This window comes from Pan troglodytes, chromosome 3 (genome assembly GCF_028858775.2).
Source record: "Pan troglodytes isolate AG18354 chromosome 3, NHGRI_mPanTro3-v2.0_pri, whole genome shotgun sequence".
NCBI lineage: Eukaryota > Metazoa > Chordata > Mammalia > Primates > Hominidae > Pan > Pan troglodytes.
In genome coordinates this window covers 103,790,005-103,810,069 of record NC_072401.2, presented here as the reverse complement: position 1 = coordinate 103,810,069, position 20,065 = coordinate 103,790,005, and the positions used below count along the sequence as shown (strand labels likewise).

The following is a 20,065-nucleotide window of genomic DNA, read 5'->3' as shown; positions in this document are numbered from 1 at the left end:
TGTAGACAATGCAAGGGTCTCAGGCTCCATTTCAGCAAGTTGGTTTCATCAAGATCACGAAAAGATGCATGCGTCCCCGAGACCAGAGAGGAGTTAGGGACCCCGACACGGAGGTGGCATCAGGTAACCCTCAGGAGTGAGGGTGGGGAAGAGGGCATGGCTGATGCTGGGAATGAGCAGCGCCCGCGGAGGGAAGGCCGGCGGTCCTGCGCCCCGGCGTGGACGCGCGCGGGAGTTCAGGCTGGGGAAATGGGTCACCACGTGCTACGGAGGCGGGGACAGGGCCCTCCTCCCCTTATTTGTAAAGAGCGCCGGAGCGGATCGCGGAGTTTCACCGCGGACCTGTCAGAGATACAGAGGTTGTGGGGGCGGGAGACAGAAAGAGAGAGAGATCCAGAGACCGAGTCTTACGTTGACACGCAGAGAGAAAGACGCAGAGACAGACAAACAAACAGATAGGAGAGGTGAGAGGCCAGCGAGTGCTTCCGATTAACTTGCCAAACTCAGAGAAGATCCGGGGAGAGGGAGGGTCCCCTTTAAACGCGCAATCCCCAGGACTCCGGAAGAGCCCTTTTCTGCAGCTGCTTGGGGACTGCACGTCTCACTTCTAAGTTTGCGGCGGAGAGAATAAAGCAGAAAGACAGGAAGAGGAGGTGGAGTTCTACAGTTAGTGTGGTTTTAGTTTTTCCTAAGAAGTGGCGTGGTTTGGGGCTTTATATCCGGGAGGAGCATATGTACGCAAATCCTGGGGCGTTTGCAAACCCGGATCCGGGGCGTCTGGCCCCATGCCCGGCCGGGCGTTTGAGGGCTACTGCCACGCAGCGTTTCTGGAGCCGGCCGGCTGGTGCCCTGGTGGCCTTTATCTCTGTCCCCCTTTGTCCTCTTTATCTCAGGCTCTCCAGGAGGCCGGGGGGCCCACTCCGCCTATCGCTCCCCTCGGCTACGCTGCCACTTCAATGCCCCGCAGGTCGCGAGCTGCTGTTCTTTCGAAGGCGTCGGAGAACCAGGGGCGTCCCGCGCCACCTCTGACTCGGAGCAGCGCCGAGCACTGACGCTCCCGCCCTTGGGCACGGACGCCAGTGCGCCCGCGCGCGTCCCTCTGCGCGGCAGCCCGTCGCGGGCCCTCAAGGGGAAGCCCAGGCCAGGATGGCCCCGGGTCGGGCGGTGGCCGGGCTCCTGTTGCTGGCGGCCGCCGGCCTCGGAGGAGTGGCGGAGGGGCCAGGGCTCGCCTTCAGCGAGGATGTGCTGAGCGTGTTCGGCGCGAATCTGAGCCTGTCGGCGGCGCAGCTCCAGCACTTGCTGGAGCAGATGGGAGCCGCCTCCCGCGTGGGCGTCCCGGAGCCTGGCCAGCTGCACTTCAACCAGGTAAGGCCGCCAGGTCCGGGCAGCCCTCCGTACTGTGGGTGTCCCTAGACTTCACTTTGTATATGAGCCGTTTTTATTTGGGAAAAGTGCAGGAGAAAGAATCTTGTTATATTTCTCAAGTAGAAGGCGGTATCTGGTGACACTTGCTTTTCACTAGACGAGGCTGAAGGATTAAAAGGTTAACGTTGTTAAGGGATTTGGCAGCCAGAAACTGCAGTTTTACGCCTGATGAACTGAGAGGTCCGACTCTGGTGATTGTAACATTTTATAGAAAACTTTATGAAGTAGTTGAGGGTGTGACGCCACTTTAACAGATGCTTTTTAGATAGGAATGAGTTACTTAAATCTTGCCAGAAAGATAACGGCTCGCACACTTCCTACAAGGTTAGCAAGGAAGATTATCACATGCCACCCTGGTTAACAGTTGCCCGGTGCGTAACCAGTGCTATTTGAAAACGAGATATAATGTAGTTCTGGCTCCTGTGTACATTACATGAGGCATTCAGGGCTGAAACAGGGGCGGCCTTGAGACTAAGATTCTAATTTGGTCATCCAGATGGTGGTAGACTAGGCTTATATTGTTAGTTCCTTGTCATATGTCAGGTCAAATATTTGATTCTAGTATTTATCCAAAATGATTAAAAAAACATTTTTCAGTAATAAACAGGGTACTACTAGGCATTTGGCAATACCTTGGGTTTAAGAACAAGCTTCAAACTACGTAGGAGCAGTTAAACATCATACCTCTTTGTAAACATAAAATCAAATTATTCCTAATTATTTCTATAATAAATACTCTGTGATTGGGTAGTTCTTAAAATTGTTAAGTAGACAAAGTGTAGTTTCTGCATCCTTCCAAAACTGCTCTCCGTCTTTTAAAACTCAGTTAACTCAGTGCTTTGACTTGTTTTCCTTTACTCCTGTCCCACTGACAGCTGATATTGGAGGGTAGAATACGGTATTTTCCATATTGTTTGTCATTTTTGGACGATGTTAGTTTGTTACAAGAAGTTTTTGGGGTCCAAGATGTTTGGGAAATGCTGCATATTATACTCTGCTCTTGGAAATTTGGCGTTTCCTAATGAATATGACTTTAGATTACAGTTAGGGAAACTGTAATCAAATAAATTCCATGTTAATAACATTATACGTAGATTGATCTTCTTTTTGTTAGAAATATCTTACCACAATTAAAGTATATGGCTCTTAAGAAAAGTAGAACTTTCTGATGCCATAGCATGTCAGAGGTGGTCTCTCTTTGACCTAGAAGGGTTTTGTGGTCCCCTTATGCATGTTCTTTAGTAAATTGTCTATAATTCGAGTTCTGGGCATGGTATTTTATCTGGGGTAATATCTGAGAAATGATGTGTTGGAAAAATGGAAATGCCCACAAATTATGCTAATATTTAAGAAAATAAAGTGTTTGCTGGCTAGTTGCATTCTTTTCTTATCAAATAGGGGAAACAACTGAGCTGACTCCAGTATTTCCAGGTAGGTATGGTCACGTGCTTGGAAAGAAGTTTAGAGGATTGACTTGAAGCTGCATATCTGTAGCCCACACATTGTTTTGACTTGCATGACCTCCTTATCTTGCAGTGTCTGGAGGTGTTGATGAATTTTAAAGGGGCAAAAGACCTCCCCACATCACCTTTGCAAAGACATTGGAAAACATGCCTAAATTATTTAGGAAAATTGGTTAAGTGTACCAGTAATACGATTCTCTGTTTATTAGCAGGTAGGATGTCTCAATAGGTAAAATTATATGTATCTTGACACCTGTTTTCTCATTCTCATGTTTGCATATTTAACTGCCCTCATTATGGCCTCTGTGGGCATCAAAAAGAGACAGGAAGAAGCCCATAATTACCTTGGAAAGAAAAGGAAGCCAAGGAAAATTTACCACTTAATAAGCCTAACAAACATCTCTTTGATGTTCTTGCTTTTTTTTTGAGACTGAGTTTTACTCTTGTTGCTCAGGCTGGAGTGCAATGGCACGATCTCAGTTCACCACAACCTCCCCCTCTGGGTTCAAGCAATTCTCCTGCCTCAGCCTTCCAGGTAGCTGGGATTACAGGTGTGTGCCACCACACCGGGCTAATTTGTATTTTTAGTAGAGATGAGGTTTCTCCCTGTTGGTCAGTCTGGTCTCCAACTCCCGACCTCAGGTGATCCGCCGGCCTCGGTCTCCCAAAGTGCTGGGATTACAGGCATGAGCCATGGTACCCTGCCTGATGTTCTAAAAAGTCCTAATGATGACAATAATCATTGGTTAAACGATGACAAATGAAATACCAATCTAAAAGAATCCATTGATTTGCTGGTAAGTGATGGACTTGAGCCCACAACATTCATGTATGCTCCAGTGTGAAACCACCCAATTCTGGAGTAAAATTTTAGGGTCATTAATGCTTACATACCCTAAGGAATACAACTTCAGTTTCCTCACAGGGTGGAATAAACAATGCACATGTCTATTGTGAGACACTGGTTTTTGGCTTTGAAAAAGGCTAAGAAGATAAAATTTGTTTCAAGGTCCAGGAATTTACTGAATCTTCTACAAGACTTAGTTTTCAAATAACATTGTTCTTTTGGTTGAGGGCTGTGATATTTATTAGGTCAGCTTTTCTCAGGTAATAGACTAATGAACTCTGGAGATTTGTTAGACAATTTTGGAAGGTTTTCTAAATATTTTTCTTCGTATCCTTAAGTAAGGACTACTAAATTAGCTTGTTGCTTTGGGATATCAAAGAGATCAGAGTTCAAACTGTAGACAGTAGAACAATTGAGCCAATAGTTTTGCTTCTTATAGCTACTGACAGTGCAAAGAGTTAGGTAGAAGCAGTGACCAAAACAACAAAGAAGAGGGAGCCCTTTTAGCCAAATAGGTCTCTGGGGCCCTCATTTCTGGATAAAGGTCTGATCTATTGAGGGGAGTTCCTAGAATACACAGGGAAGCCCCAAATATCTGGATACCCCTGGGTTATTAATCTAGGACATTTAAGAATGGCCTCAGTGCTGCCTTTTGTTTGTTCAGCTGTTCCTTTCTCATTCTTCAAATGTTCCTTTTCCTCATTTCCTCTTTCAAACACTGTATTTTCAAGTTCTTATGTGTAGATAGTGGTTAAACAGCCTGATAAAAGGAAGATCCTATTTTCTAAATTATCACACTGAGCTGCTGGAAATGCCTCCATTCAGAGTTTCTTCTTCTGATATATATTTTTTGATGTATATCTTGCAGCCCATCTCCTGTATTGCACATAGTTTTTTTCTTCTCACATTTCTACTGGTAACCAAGTTCTGTTTTTAACCTTTTTCAGTTCATATTCAGTCTTCTCAAAGCAACATTCTTTCAAAAAGCCTCCATGAACTGTCTCTCAGCTGGCAAACTCTAAATCTTGAGCCTAGCATTTAAGGCCTGATCCTCCTGTGTCAACCTACCTCTCCAGACCTAGCACCCACTAAACTAAATTACTCACTGCTCTATGGATTCCCATAAGCTTTTGCTCAACCACTTCTTAACTCATTATCTTCCTTGGACCTTTCCTGCCTTTGACTGAAATGTTCTTCTTTTCCTTGAATTGCCCTGTGAAAATCTACTCTCTTAAGCCCAGTTAAACTTCACCATAAAACCTTTCTGGGGTATCACAGCCAGCACTGATTTACTGATTTCTCTATTTTCTGAATTCCTGAAATATTTTTTACCATGCTGATGTCACTTCTATTCATGTGTTCAACAGACATTTTAAATGACTGCTGCACTCTAATTTGAATGGTTATTTAAAAATAAAAATCTGATCGTATCATTCATCCTGTTAAACAATTCAGTGACTTTTAGATAAACTACGAACACTTAGAGTGGCTTCAAAGTCCTTTTCTGATTTGGTCCCTGTATGTTTCTTAAACCGTATCCTTTGTCACAGTTCCAGTCTTAATGGACCATTTACACTGCCTGGTTCTCTAGAAATACCTGATTATGCTCTGGTATCAGTTTAGACATTACTTCTTCTGAGAAGCCTTTCTTGATCTTCTCAAGAGTGTAGTCGAAGTCCCTTCAATGCAATCCTGTATTTCTTGGTGCTTGTGCAATTATAACATATTATATATTGCAATTATATTATAACATGTAAATTATTTTATATGTATTACAGTTTTCTGCTTATGTGGCTATAACCTCTGCTGCCTCCCTCTACCCTCCAAAAGATTTTTAACAAGTGGAAGGGCATGGTCTGACTCCTCTCTCTAGAGACTAGTGTAGTGCCTGGTTTATAACATGTATTCATTATAATTTTTTTGAATAGATGGGTGAAGATGGTTTAAGATGAGTTCGATAATTTGAGTCCTCACATGACTTTATAGTCTATGGGAGGAGATATGACATATGCACATATAATTATAATGCACGAAACAGTGATATGCCTGATTAAGGAACTAACCCATTTATGCCTGAGGTTGCAATTTTTTGAATTTTTGCAATCAGACCTTGGCAATGACCTTGAGCAGTGGGATATAAATAACTCCCACATGCTTAGTGTTTCAGTAATGGAACACTAGGAATCAATGTGTTTAAAAACCAACGTGAGATAAGACCTGTGTTTTCAGAACATTAATCTGACATGAGAGTGTGGAATGTATTGGAGTGGGTCAAGGTGGGAGCTAAGGAGCCATCTGCAGTAGATTTCATGAGATGTAAGGACCACTTGAATTTGGAGAAACTCAGAAGGTAATATAAAGGCTCTGCCTTCAGAGACTTCAAGAAGAGCAGGCATGGCTGAAGAGTATGCAAAAGGCCCCAAAGATAAGCCTCTTCTATTTCAATATTTTGCCTGTAATCGTTATTTATTTAAGTATTGCTAGATCTCTTCCTTCATTATCTTCTGGCCCTGTGATGCCAGGAGAAAGAATAACTCTGGGCTCATATTAATGGATGGCCAGGCTAGTGGTATGTAGCAACAAGGAGTGTATGTATGTGTGTGGATACTGCAAACATGTTTTTTGCATTGCCTGTTGTCATCTACTGCACTTTTTCCTGGGGTGGGGGTAATGATGGGTTAGATGAGGGTGTTTCTGGGAAGCACTGACTATGGACAGAAGAGATAAAGAAGATTTGTTCTTTTTTTTTTTCCCCCTTTATGTGCTGAGAAATGGTGGGGGTAAACCTTCTAGGAATGCCTTCTAACCTGCTTGTTCAGGTGAGAAACTGGAAGGGCAGGACAGAGGGTGAGGTTACCTGGGTCTCTTGTTAAGAATCCTCCAAGACAATGGCCCCATTCTGATCTATTAGATCACTCTCACATAAGTTGATTGTGTACAGTGTGTTGATTGTATTTCAAGGCTTTGGGAAAATGAGGGACATTCGTAATTCATTTGACTGTGATGTCAAGAGCTTAGTTTGCCTTGATGCGAGGTGTGATTGGGATCCATTAGGAAAATGCTTTTCATTCCTTTCATATCTAACTCCCAAAATCACATCTTTACCCACTATTCTAGGAGTCATATGAACCCTTTTATATGTAATATAATAATTATAGCTAGGATTTATTAATCTTTTACTGTGTGGCATTACTCCCTTAACCAATTTATTTGTATTATCACATTTCATACTGATACCAACTCTATGATAAAGGTCCCATTATTATCTTCATTTTATGTGTAAGAAAAATGTGGCACAGAGAGGTTAAGTAACTGGACCAACGTCACGAAGTAAGTGGTAGAACCTCAGGCAGTCTTACACACTATGCTATAGTGCATTTTTTGAATTACAATCTAGAAAGCCATACTTTCTCTAGCTAGAGCAACCATGACCTTAGATTTTGAACTACAGGGAGAAGTTACTAGTCATCGACTGCCTATCTGGTTACATTGCTTAGTCACATGAAGGAAATGGTACTAGAGCTGTGGAGGCTACGATGATGATGACTTGTCTTTGTCCTCAGAGACCTTATAATTAAGAAATAAGATGGAGGCTGGGCGCGGTGGCTAACGCCTGTAATCCCAGCACTTTGGGAGGCTGAGGGGGGGCAGATCACAAGGTCAGGAGATCGAGACCATCCTGGTTAACATGGTGAAACCCCATCTCTACTAAAAATACAAAAAATTAGCCGGGAGTGGTGGTGGGTGCCTGTAGTCCCAGCTACTCAGGAGGCTGAGGCAGGAGAATGGCGTGAACCCGGGAGGCAGAGCTTGCAGTGAGCCGAGATGGCGCCACTGCACTCCAGCCTGGGTGACAAAGTAAGACTCCGTCTCGAAAAAAAAAAAAAAAAAAGAAATAAGATGGAAACTGTGAAAAGTGACTATGGAAGGCAAAGCTGCAGTAATCACGAAAGCAGACATTGTAAAACATATCACAAGGCCATATATGATTGTCACATGGATACTAGAAAACATCTGCTACTAGTTTAGAAAGGTGAGGGATTTTTGGGGTTGGAAATGCCTCATGGAAAAGTTATAACTCAGTCAATTTGGCTTATCTGGTTTGGTTTTTAAAAAATTTATTGATTGAACTCTTGCTTATACCAAATGTGATGAATTTTCATGTGAATTACATGAATTCTTTTTTAGAGGATGAAATTTTCTTTTATTGTTTCATATATAATGAATTTTTTTAAGGGACTATATTTTGAGCAACAATAGTACTTTCTTCTATGGATAGACTTCAGGCATGTCTAGTATGAAACCTTTCCGTTCATTTCTCACTTTTATGCTAGAAGTTTTCAGCCAATGAATCCACTGTCTCTTCTGGCAGTTTAGAATGGAAATCTTCCCTTATGATGCCTCTGAAGCAATTGCATTCTTAACTGCACAGCACTGGAGAAAGTGGTTTGTGCATAGGTGTTGGGGAATGAGTTGAAGCAAGGAGGGAAGAGTAGGTGAGCCGAGCCAAGTACTTCAACAGAATCACTGACTCTTAACTATAGGTAAGACAGTGCTGCTAGGAGGCAGTTTGAGCTTTCTCACACAGTTATCAGGTGAACTTTCCATAATTGGGATAGATCTTTCTCTCTAGGGATGTTCCCTAGGGATGTTCTCTCATCTGGGTGGGAGATTTGCAGCTGTTATGCTTTCCATGATTTATTCTTATCTTGGGATATATTGAGGGGCAGGGACTTAGTTTTCTGCTTTCTAGTCATAAAAACCCATTACTTTTCAACCATAATAATTGTTTAAAGGTGTTTTCTTTAAATTTAATATACTTTTGATTCTTTTTTTTTTTTTTTTTTTTTTTTTGAGAAAAGTGAATTCCTTTTGGTGGTAGTAGGGATTGGGGGAGAAAAATAGGAATATAAATAGAAATGGAAAATAAGGCCTGAAGTTGAGAAGGATGAGTGATCCTCAGGAAAAGAAAAGCAACATCTAATGAAGGCAATTTAATGTGGCTGGTAATGGGTTTGCAAGTTACTTGTATTCCAAGTGGTGTTTCCTCAAGGGATGTACACATTACTAAGTGCAAACAGCTAGTATTAGGGTCATTTACAATGCAATTTATTTTAAAAAAAGAATGTTACTAAACTCTAGGCTATCTAAAAAACTATGTAATTTTCAGAATTTTCCCATTTCCAACTTTATATAACAGTAGATTCCTGTTTGTAATCAAAACTAATTAATTTATTCTCAAATTATTCCCAATTGTCTGTTTCAGTAGCCTTGAGATTTATTTTATAAAGAAATGAACCTTTCATCGAATTACCTTTGTGTTGATAGGATTTGGGAGCATAGAAAACATTCAGAATGGAGCCTTGTTTAATTTGGCTTCCGTCTCTTTCTAAAGATACTCTGTTGTTTTTCCTGGCCTGAAGTTTAAGGAGAATAAAAACAAAAATCTGTTGAGTCTAGATTAAAGGTGAACCTGAAATGTAGCATTATGCCCTCCAAGGCCAAATATTTAACACCTTGACTTTTTTTCTTTAAATAACTAATTGAATAGCTAGAGAAAAAAATCAAGTGAGCATTGATAATGCCTCTAAGTCTTTAGTTCTTTGAACCTAATTTAAAAATAATCCATAATTGTAACCAATTTATTTGGTGAGCTTCTTAGACCTCTAACTATCTTAGCGAATACAGCATAATGGTTTACAATCTGGCTTCTGGAGTCAGGCAAGCTTGCGCTGAAATTCTAATTCTTTTGTTTACCACCTGGGAAATCACAGCCAAGTGACTTACCCTCTTTTTGTAATCCTTAGTTTTCACATCCGTAAATTGAGAAAAAAAGAGCCTTACTCATAGGTCAGTTTTTTGGACTAGAAAATAAGAACAATATTAACATTTATTGAGCATTTAACATATTTCGGGCACTTATATATTCAGTATGTTATACGTGCCAACTCAATAAAGATATAAGACTTTTTTCCATTACCTATATTGCTTCCAATAATACGTAATACAAAAGACAATTTATGTAAAATACTTAGCATTGGGTCTGGCTCAAATTATGTGCTCAATACATAGTTATTATCATCATAATACTATGTTACTCGATATAGCTACATTATCCTTAACAAAATTGTCTTCCATTGATGATCTGAACACCCAAGCGTCTGTCAACTAAAAGAAGAAAGCACAGCCATGAAAAGACAGCAAGAATTAATGAAAAAAAAATCAGTGAAAAATAAGTCAGTCCAGTGCCTTTGATTTCAGTCTTGGTTTCCATGGTGACTCACCTTCAGAAAGGCTTTTACAGTTTACCTCCACTTCCCTTTCACCAAACACTGGTAGTAAATTCTTGAAAATGTAAACCTTAGGAGTAGAGACTAATAAAATAATTTGAGTACTTCAATGTGCATTGAAATTATTACCTCCCTTCCAGAGGACTTCTGATGCTACATTTAGAAGTTGGCTTTATTTTATTATTTTTGCCCCAGATTGGCATCACCACTGAAATGTGAATGTTTGGGGAACCATATAATACTTCCAGAAATGGATAGAATTGCGGTTTTAAATTGAGATCTACTTCTAAATCTGTATGGACCTCTATATGGGTTTTGCAAGCCGAAGAATCCAGGACCCTCTGCATTTAGCTGAACCCTGTTGGATAGAAAACAGATAAGAGAATGAGCATTATTTTAGTCTAACTGGAAGAAGTGAGAGATGTATCTCTTCAGCGACAGGAAAACAGAAAGTTAGCCCGAACTTCAGCGAACAGTAAAATCAGTACACCGATTCTGAGCTTGGCAAAAGTTCCTGCTTTATATAAATATTCATCATATGTTCTATAAAACATGCAGTCCCTTATGTTAAGAGATGCATGCTATGATGGTACCAGGTAATAGAGTTTGAATGTTAAATCATAATGCTCTACAGTTTTCTTCAGGAGCAGAGTTCCCCAGAACGTAAGTATATTATTCGATTACTTCACCTACACATTAGCATGAACAGCTAGACACTGGCTCTGTCTCTAGTCTTGGGATGAACACTGTTTAAGTAAATGTTGTGGGTAGGGCCTTTACTGTGGCAGAGGAAACAGGTCCTGTCCTAGTAAGAATATTTACTAACAATTATGGAGCACTTCTTGTGTTCCAGGCATCCTGCTCAGTTCTTCTTTATACACCATTCTGTTAAACCTCCTGATCCCATGGAGTAAACACTCTTGTTATTCCCTTGAGGAAACTCAACCTTAGGTAGGTTAAGTAACTCACTTTAAATCAGATAACTCATATTGGCAGAGCACATATTCCATTCCAGGGTGACTGGATTCTATAACCGATGCACTTTCCACTGTTGCCTCTCATGCTGAAGAATATCATCCCACAGAAGGACTTATTTTCCAAAAAGCCAAGTGCCTCTTGTGTCATCCAAGTGCCTGAATGTCAAGGTAGAACTAATGCCATTTTCTTGAAGCCACTGGGAACTGTACAATCATTTATTTGAAGCTGGCATATGTTCTCTGCTGATGTTCCCCTCTTGTTTGAGTGAAAAGAGGGAAAAAATGTCTTTTCTTCCCCTTGTTAAAGTTGTACTTGCAATAATCAGGGCCGGCCCTAAAACTCATTATTACTTCCTCTACAAACTAGTTTTTAACCTTGCAAAGTTATTTCCTGACAATTAACATTTGATACTCGAAACAATATTGTGAGAAAATTGGGACATATCAGTTCCCCCAGAAACTGAGATACGAATAAGTCATTTGGTAAAAGTTAGACAAAGTCCCCAGATTTTTCTGGGAGACCAGACATTCCAATTTTGAATCCTCAGTTCTTTTTCCTTGGGCTAACTTTAATCAGATGCTGTATTAGCAAGGCCACTGTGCTCTGACTAACCTGAATATTCCATGATCTTTGTGTTTCGTTTACTGTGTATAACTGGACCATAGAAAGGTGCGAATGCCTGTTCTGTTTTCTCACCTCTCAGCCACTATTCAAACCATTGGTTCTGGCTTTTTTCTGTCCCCACCACTTCCCTGAAATTTATACCAAGTCACATGGAACCACCTTATTGTTAGGTTCAGTGGGTGCTTTTCAGGCCTCACCACTCTGATAATTTTGTTGGTGTTGATTACATCCTACCTGAAACACATTCTTTCCTTGCTTGCAGCTGTTTGTGCCATGTTTTTCTTACTTCTCTGGCTGCTTCTTTTCAATTTTGATTTCCTTTGCTCATTCTTTAAATATTAGTGCTCCTCAGGTTTCCATCTCGAGCCTGTTTTATTTTGATGTCACACACTCTTTCTGTATATCTTCAAGGACTCATATGGCTGTGATCATCTATCTGTAGATGCTTTCTACATGAGTTGGCTTACTTCAGATTTCTCTCTTGAGATTCAGCCTTGCGCACCCAGCTGACAATTGATGTCTAACTCTTTTCTTTTCCCCAACTCAACAGGTCTAAACCTGTCTCAAACAAAACTCATCAACTCCATCTCTTTCTCCATCAAAACCTTTTGGTATTCCTGTTTTGCCCATCTTAGTGATAGGTATTACTATCTGCTCACTGAACTAAGCTGTGAAACTGGTTGTTAATATTGACTCCTCACTTTTTCTTTCCCCTTCCCATATCAAATGCACGTAAGTCTTGTCATAATAACTTATAAATATCTCTTAGTTAATCTCTTGAAGCTCCAACATCCTCTTTGTGTAATGGGGAAAATTGTACCTACCTTATGGGATTGTAGTAGAGATAAAATCAGATAATATGTCTAGCCACTCTGTCTTTTGCCTGGCATGCTGTAAGTATTCAATACACATACACTCTGTTACTGCTGCCACCCTCTGCATCCAGTCTTGCCTCACATATCTCTTTCCTCTACATTTCTTCCAGTCTTGAATACATATATATATACACATATATATACATATATATACATATATATACACACACATATATATATATATATACACATTTTATTATTTTATTAGACTTCAAGTTCTGGGATACATGTGCAGAACATGCAGGTTTGTTACATAGGTATACGCGTGACATGGTGGTTTACTGCACCCATCAGCCATCATCTACATTAGGTATTTCTCCTAATGCTATACCTCCCCTAGCCTCCCAGCCCCTGACAGACCCCAGTGTGTGATGTTCCCCTCCCTGTGTCCATGTGTTCTCATTGTTCAATTCCCACTTATGAGTGAGAACATGCGGTGTTTGGTTTTCTGTTGCCGTGTTAGTTTGCTGAGGATGATGGTTTCCAGCTTCATCCATGTCTCTAAAAAGGACATGAACTCATCCTTTTTTTATGGCTGCATGGTATTCCATGGTGTATATGTGCCACATTTTCTTTATCCAGTCCATCATTGATGGGCATTTGGGTTGGTTCCAAGTCTTTGCTACTGTGAAAGTGCTGCAATAAACATATGTGTTCATGTGTCTTTAAAGTAGAGTGATTTATAATCCTTTGGGTATATACCCAGTAATGGGACTGCAAACCATCAATTGGTATTTCTGGTTCTAGATCCTTGAGGAATTGCCACACTGTCTTTCCCAATGGTCGAACTAATTTATACTCCCACCAACAGTGTAAAAGCTTTCCCATTTCTCCACATCCTCTCCAGCATCTGTTGTTCCCTGACCTTTTACTGATCGCCATTCTAACTGGCATGAGATGGTATATCAGTGTGGTTTTGATTTGCATTTCTCTAACAATCAGTGGATGATGAGCTTTTTTTCATATGTTTCTTGGCCAAATAAATGTCTTCTTTTGAAAAGTGTTCGTATCCTTTGCCCAGTTTTTGGTGGGGTTGTTTGTTTTTGTTCTTGTAAATTTGTTTAAGTTCCTTATAGATTCTGGATATTAGCCCTTTGTCAGATGGATAGATTACGAAATTTTCACCCATTCTGTAGGTTGCCTGTTCACTTTGATGATAGCTTCTTTTGCTGTGCAGAAGCTCTTTAGTTTAATTAGATCCCATTTGTCAATTTTGGCTTTTGTTGCCATTGCTTTTGGTGTTTTAGTCATGAAGTCTTTGCCCATGTCTATGTCCTGAATGGTATTGCCTAGGTTTTCTTCTAGGGTTTTTATGGTTTTAGGTCTTATGTTCAAATCTTCAATTTATTTTCAGTTAATTTTTGTATAAGGTGTAAGGAAGGGATCCAGTTTCAGTTTTCTACATAGGGCTAGTCAGTTTTCCCAACACCATTTATTAAATAGGAAATTCTTTCCCCATTGCTTGTTTTTGTGAAGTTTGTCAAAGATCAGATGGTTGTAGATGTCTGGCGTTATTTCTGAGGCCTCTGTTCTGTTCCATTTGTCTATATATCTGTTGTGGTACCAGTACTATGCTGTTTTTGTTACTGTAGCCTTGTACTATAGTTTGAAGTCAGGTAGCGTGATGCCTCCAGCTTTGTTCTTTTTCCTTAGGGTTGTCTTGGCTTTATGGGCTCTTGTTTAGTTCCATATGAAATTTAAAGTAGTTTTTTCCAATTCTGTGAAGAAAGTAAATGGCAGCTTGATGGGGATAGCATTGAATCTATAAATTACATTGGGCAGTATGGCCGTTTTCATGATATTGATTCTTCCTATCCATGAGCATGGAATGTTTTTCATTTGTTTGTGTCCTCTCTTATTTTGTTGAGCAGTGGTTTGTAGTTCTCCTAGAAGAGGTCCTTCACATCCCTTTTAAGCTGTATTCCTAGGTATTTTATTCTCTTTGTAGCAATTGTGAATGGGAGTTCACTCACGATTTGGCTCTCATCTGTTATTGGTGTATAGGAATGCTTGTGATTTTAGCACATCAATTCTGTATCCTGAGACTGCTGAGTTGCTTATCAGCTTAAGGAGATTTTGGGCTGAGACGATGGGGTTTTCTAAATATACAATAATGTCATCTGCAAACGAGACAATTTGATTGCTTCTTTTCCTGTTTGAATACCCTTCATTTCTTTCTCTTGCCTGATTGCCCTGGCCAGAACTTACAGTACTATGTTGAATAGGAGTGGTAATAGAGGGCATCCTTGTCTTGTGCTGGTTTTCAAAGGGACTGCTTCCAGCTTTTGCCCATTCAGTATGATATTGGCTGTGGGCTTGTCATAAATAGCTCTTATTATTTTGAGATACATCCCATCAATACATAGTTTATTGAGCGTTTTTAGCATGAAGTGGTGTTGAATCTTATCAAAAGCCTTTTCTCCATCTATTGAGATAATTTTGTGGTTTTTGTCATTGGTTCTGTTTATGTGATGGATTACGTTTATTGATTTGCGTATGTTGAACCAGCATTGCATTCCAGGGATGAAACTGACTTGATCATGATGGATAAGCTTTTTGATGTGCTGCTGGAATTGGTTTGCCAGTATTTTATTGAGGAGTTTTGCATCCATGTTCATCAGGGATATTGACCTGAAATTTTCTTTTTCTGTTATGTCTTTGCCAGGTTTTGGTATCAGGATGATGCTGACCTCATAAAATGAGTTAGGGAAGAGTCTCTCTTTTTCTACTGTTTGGGATAGTATCAGAAGGAATGGTACCAGCTCCTCTGTATCCGTGAATACCGATACAGAGCTGTGAATCCATCTAGTCCTGGACTTTTTTTGATTGGTAGGCTATTAATTACTGCCTCCATTTCAGAACTTGTTATTGGTCTATTCGGGGATTAAACTTCTTCCTGGTTTAGTCCTGGGAGGGTGTATGTGTCCAGGAATTTACCTATTTCTTCTTTATTTTCAAGTTTATTTGCGTTGAGGTGTTTATAGTATTCTCTGATGGTAGTTTGAATTTCTGTGGGATAAGTGGTAATTTCCCCTTTATCATTTTTAATGTGTCCTTTTGATTCTTCTCTCTTTTCTTCTTTATTTGTCTAGCTAAATCTATCTATTTTGTTAATCTTTTCAAAAAAACCAGCTCCTGGATTCAGAGATTTTTTGAAGGGTTTTTTGTGCCTCTGTCTCCTTCAGTTCTGCTCTGATCTTAGTTATTTCTTGTCTTCTGCTAGCTTTTGAATTTGTTTGCTCTTGCTTCTCTAGTTCTTTTAATTGTGATGTTATGGTGTTGATTTTAGATCTTTTTCGCTTTCTCCTGTGGATACTTAATGCTATAAATTTCCTTCTAAACACTGCTTTAGCTGTGTCCCAGAGATTCTGGTATGTTGTGTCTTTGTTCTTAAAGAAATTACTTATTTCTGCGTTAATTTCGTTATTACCCAGTAATTGGTCAGGAGCAGGTTGTTCAGTTTCCATGTAGTTGTGTGGTTTTGAGTGAGTATCTTAATCCTGAGTTCTAATTTGATTGCACTGAGCTGGGAGAGACAGTTTGTTATGATTACCATTCTTTTGCATTTACTGAGGAGTGTTTTACTTCCAATTATGTGGTCAATTTTAGAATAAGTGCAATGTGGTGCTGAGAAGAATGTATATTCTGTTGATTTGGGGTGGAGAGTTCTGTAAAAGTCTATTAACTCAGCTTGGTCCAGAGCTGAGTTCACAGACTTGAATCTTTTTTTTTTTTTTTTTTTTTTTTGAGACAGATTCTCGCTCTCTCCCCCAGGCTGGATTGCAGTGGCACTATCTCAGCTCACTGCAACCTCCATCTTCCAGGTTCAAGCAATTCTCCTGTCTCAGCTTCCCAAATAGCTGGGACTACAGGCGCCCACCACCATGCCCAGCTAATTTTTGTATTTTTAGTAGAGACAGGGTTTCACCATATTGGTCAGGCTGGTCTTGAACTCTTGACATCAGGTGATCCGCCTGCCGTGGCCTCCCAAAGTGCTGAGAATACAGGCATGAGCCACTGTGCCCAGCCAACTTGAATCTTTAATATGCAAATCTGAGCATGTCACTATCCTCACATGACTTCCCATTATTGTGAAAATAAACTCTAAACTATTTGCCTGGTATTTACAGCAGAAGCATCTGCCCCCACTCCCATATTTCTCCAGCCTTATTTCTACTTTTTCCTTCACATTTCACCTTCAGTGCTGCTTTCTCCAGGAAGGCTTTGACAGTCCCATTACTTCAGAGTTGGCTAATACCTCTGTCTTCTCCAAATTCATGGAGCCTACCTCCACACTTACCAGACTATGCTACAGTTATATATGTCTTTTTTTTTTTTGAGATTCAGTCTCTCTCTGTCACCCAAGCTGGAGTGCAGTGGTGCAGTCTTGGCTCACTGCAAGCTCCGCCTCCCGGGTTCACACCATTCTCCTGCCTCAGCCTCCCGAGTAGCTGGGACTACAGGCGCCCACCACCACGCCCAGCTAATTTTTTTGTATTTTTTTAGTAGAGACGGGGTTTCACCGTGTTAACCAGGATGGTCTCGATCTCCTGACCTCGTGATCCTCCCACCTTGGTCTCCCAAAGTGCTGGGATTACAGGCGTGAGCCACTGTGCCCGGCCCCTGCAGTTATATATGTCTTAATATGGACTCTACAATAGTCTGTATGGTCCATGAGGCAAAGGACTGGGTTTACCTGGAAAGCCTCCGCTATGCCCATAACTAGCATAATGTCTGACATTTAGGCAATATTCAAGAAATATTTGTTGAATGAATGAAATACTTGATAAATAACTTCAACCTTTTTAACTGATAAATTTTTAAATGACTAATTTTAAACCAACATAACCTTCTAAATTAATATTCCTTTCCCTCCTCATCATCCTCTAAAAGGACACATGAACTCTCTATTCTGCTGGTTTAAGCAGATGATCTAGACATCAACCTAGATGCATCATTTAATTTAATTTAAGGTAAACCAGCAATTCCATTTTTTGTTGCCGACAATGAATTAAAAAGAAAATAACAGAGAGATAAGGCCTGAGAAGCACCCATTGTATTTAGCAATAGGGAGGTTCCAGTGACCTTGTATAGAATAATTTCAAGGAAGTGGTGGGAATAGAAGCCAGACCACAATGGGTTGAGGAATGACTGAGAGGTGAGGAAATGGAATAGGTATTCATGCATTTCCATGGGTCCAATTACACACATAAAAAACCTAAAAGTAATAGTACATTAAAATTTAACCCATGGGTCATCTAAATAGAAGGAAATAAAGTTTTTATTACTTTTAGTTTATGAACTTTCCAGGAATTTTTTTCTTCTCATTTAGCCTGGGATTTTCTCTGTAGCCCGTTACTATATTCTTTACGGCAACTTAGAAACACTGATATCAGGATTAGTTTATTTGTAGCATCAGGGCCACATTAAACTGATTCTAGGAAAGTTTCATAGAATGAGAAGAAAAACTTATGGCTGGAATATTTGCCTCCTCAGAGGTCTTGGTAGATGATTCCCAGGTTATTGATTTATATTTCTCAGAATTATATTCAAACACAGTGTGCTAGTTTGAAATCTCCTTTCATTCACCCTCTTTCCTTAATCTACAAAATTAGCAATTGTTTATAAATTGAGTGTCTTATGTGTCCAAGGACTTATTAGGGGTTGAAGAAGATAGAAAAAGGAAGAAGTCCATTCTCTGTAGATTTTTATGATCTTATTGAAGGAATATCCATTTCATGAGAAGATAATAATACATGGAAGCACACATTAAGTGCTAGACAAATAGATAACAGGGATGTCTGGAGTCTGGAGAAGGGATGGGTATAGCAATATTAGGCAGTGAAGATGGATTCCAAATGGGCCTTGCAGAACAGACAGGAGTTGGGTAGTTTGAGAGGAGATGTATCATATTCTAGGCAGGGGTCATGGGAGATGCAAAGTCACAGTGAAGTTACAATATAAGGCTGATTATAACTGGTTAGGATAGAGTATTCATCTATCCTTTTACAGCATGCTGAAGGGGGAAAGGAATATTAGAGACAGGCAAATGAGGTTCTTAAGTGTTAGGACTTTAGACTCTCGGCATAAATGTGTACAATTTTTTTGAGACAGGGTCTCACTGTGTCACCCAGGCTGGATTGCAGTGGCACGATCATGACTCACTGCAGCCTTGACCTCCTGGGCTCAAGCGATCCTCCTGCTCATCCTTCTGAGTAGCTGGGACTACTGGTGTGCACCATCATGCTTAGCTAATTTTTAATTATTTTTGTCATTCAAGCTGGTTTTGAACTCCTGGGCTTAAGTGATCCTCCTGCCTTGGTGTCTCAAAGTGCTAGGATTACAAGTGTGAGCCACCATGCCAGGCCAGAAATGTGTAATTTTGAAGGTTTTTATTTTTGTTTTTTGGTATGTGTGTGTGCAAGGGGTGCAGTTTGGGCAGAAGAAGGACATGCTGATGGGTGATGCATCAGTAGAAACAACCTTGTGGAGTTGTAGGATAACCAGGATGAGAAGGGTATTGGATACGATTAGGTTAGAAGCTCCTAGCTCCTCAGTGAAGTGGTACATAAGGGCTCTCTCTGCTGGTGTGTCATTTTTATCTGCTAGATTCTCAAACATTTTGGTCTCAGGACCCCCTTGTACTCTTAAAAATTATTGAGAATACCAAAGAGCCTTAATATATGTGATTTATATCTATTAATACTTACCATTATAGAAATTAATGTTAAGAAAACTTGAAAATATTTAATTTATTAAACATAACAATAAACCCATTCCATGCTAATTTTATTTTTTATTTTTTTGAGATGGAGTCTTGCTCTGTCGCCCAGGCTGGAATGCAGTGGCGTGATCTCGGCTCACTGCAAGCTCCGCCTCCTAGGTGCACCCCATTCTCAGACCTCAGCCTCCTGAGTAGCTGGGACTACAGGCGCCCGCCACGAGGCCTGGCTAATTTTTTGTAGTTTTAGTAGAGACGGGGTTTCACCGTGTTAGCCAGGATGGTCTCGATCTCCTGACCTTGTGATCTGCCCGCCTCGGCCTCCCAAAGTGCTGGGATTACAGGCGTGAGCCACCGCACCCGGCCAAGGTGCACTCATTTCTTGTGGCAACTCCCCAGCCCTGAGTTGAAGAAGCAGCATGCCCTCCACACTTTATCCTCAGAAGGACTGAGTGGGAAACCCTTGGTGTACATCAAGGAAACAAAGGCTTTTGATCTTGGCAAAATGGGATAATGCCCATGGGATTCCCTAGCAGATGATGGGAAGTAGGGTGGCCTCTGCCCCCTGAAGACATGTCAGGGGTGGGAAGCGAAGGATCTAGATTGGGTGTCTGTGCTCTGACACCACACCACACTTTTAGGGGTCTAAAAGAACACCTTCTCTTTTCAAGACAAGACCTCGAAAAGCTGAATATGGAATGGGGTAGGGCTGGGAAACTTGTCCATCACTATGACAAAGACAGAAAATGTTGTAAACCTCTTTTAAAAAGATTGTTGTAGCTTTCAACATTCTTTCTTTTTCTTTAGTAAAATCTCTAAGAATTCCAGCCTGCCTTTTGTTT

At 40.4% G+C, this 20,065-nt stretch overlaps 1 protein-coding gene across 4 annotated transcripts in view; it reads left to right on the top strand.

Moving 5' to 3' along the window:
* The first annotated feature begins 275 nt into the window (after nt 1-275).
* The window catches only part of SLC39A8 (solute carrier family 39 member 8), an 87,447-nt gene continuing 67,657 nt past the window's right edge, over nt 276-20,065 (top strand). For 2 of the 4 annotated variants that reach the window (XM_009448071.4, XM_054683230.2), the window contains exons 1-2: nt 326-464; nt 894-1,365. In XM_009448071.4, the coding sequence (XP_009446346.1) occupies nt 1,147-1,365 (219 nt within the window). In that variant the 5' untranslated portion in view covers nt 326-464; nt 894-1,146. Of the gene's footprint in view, nt 667-893; nt 1,366-20,065 lie in introns of all 4 variants that reach the window. The other 2 variants (XM_001168404.6, XM_063808979.1) reach the window with 2 other exon arrangements.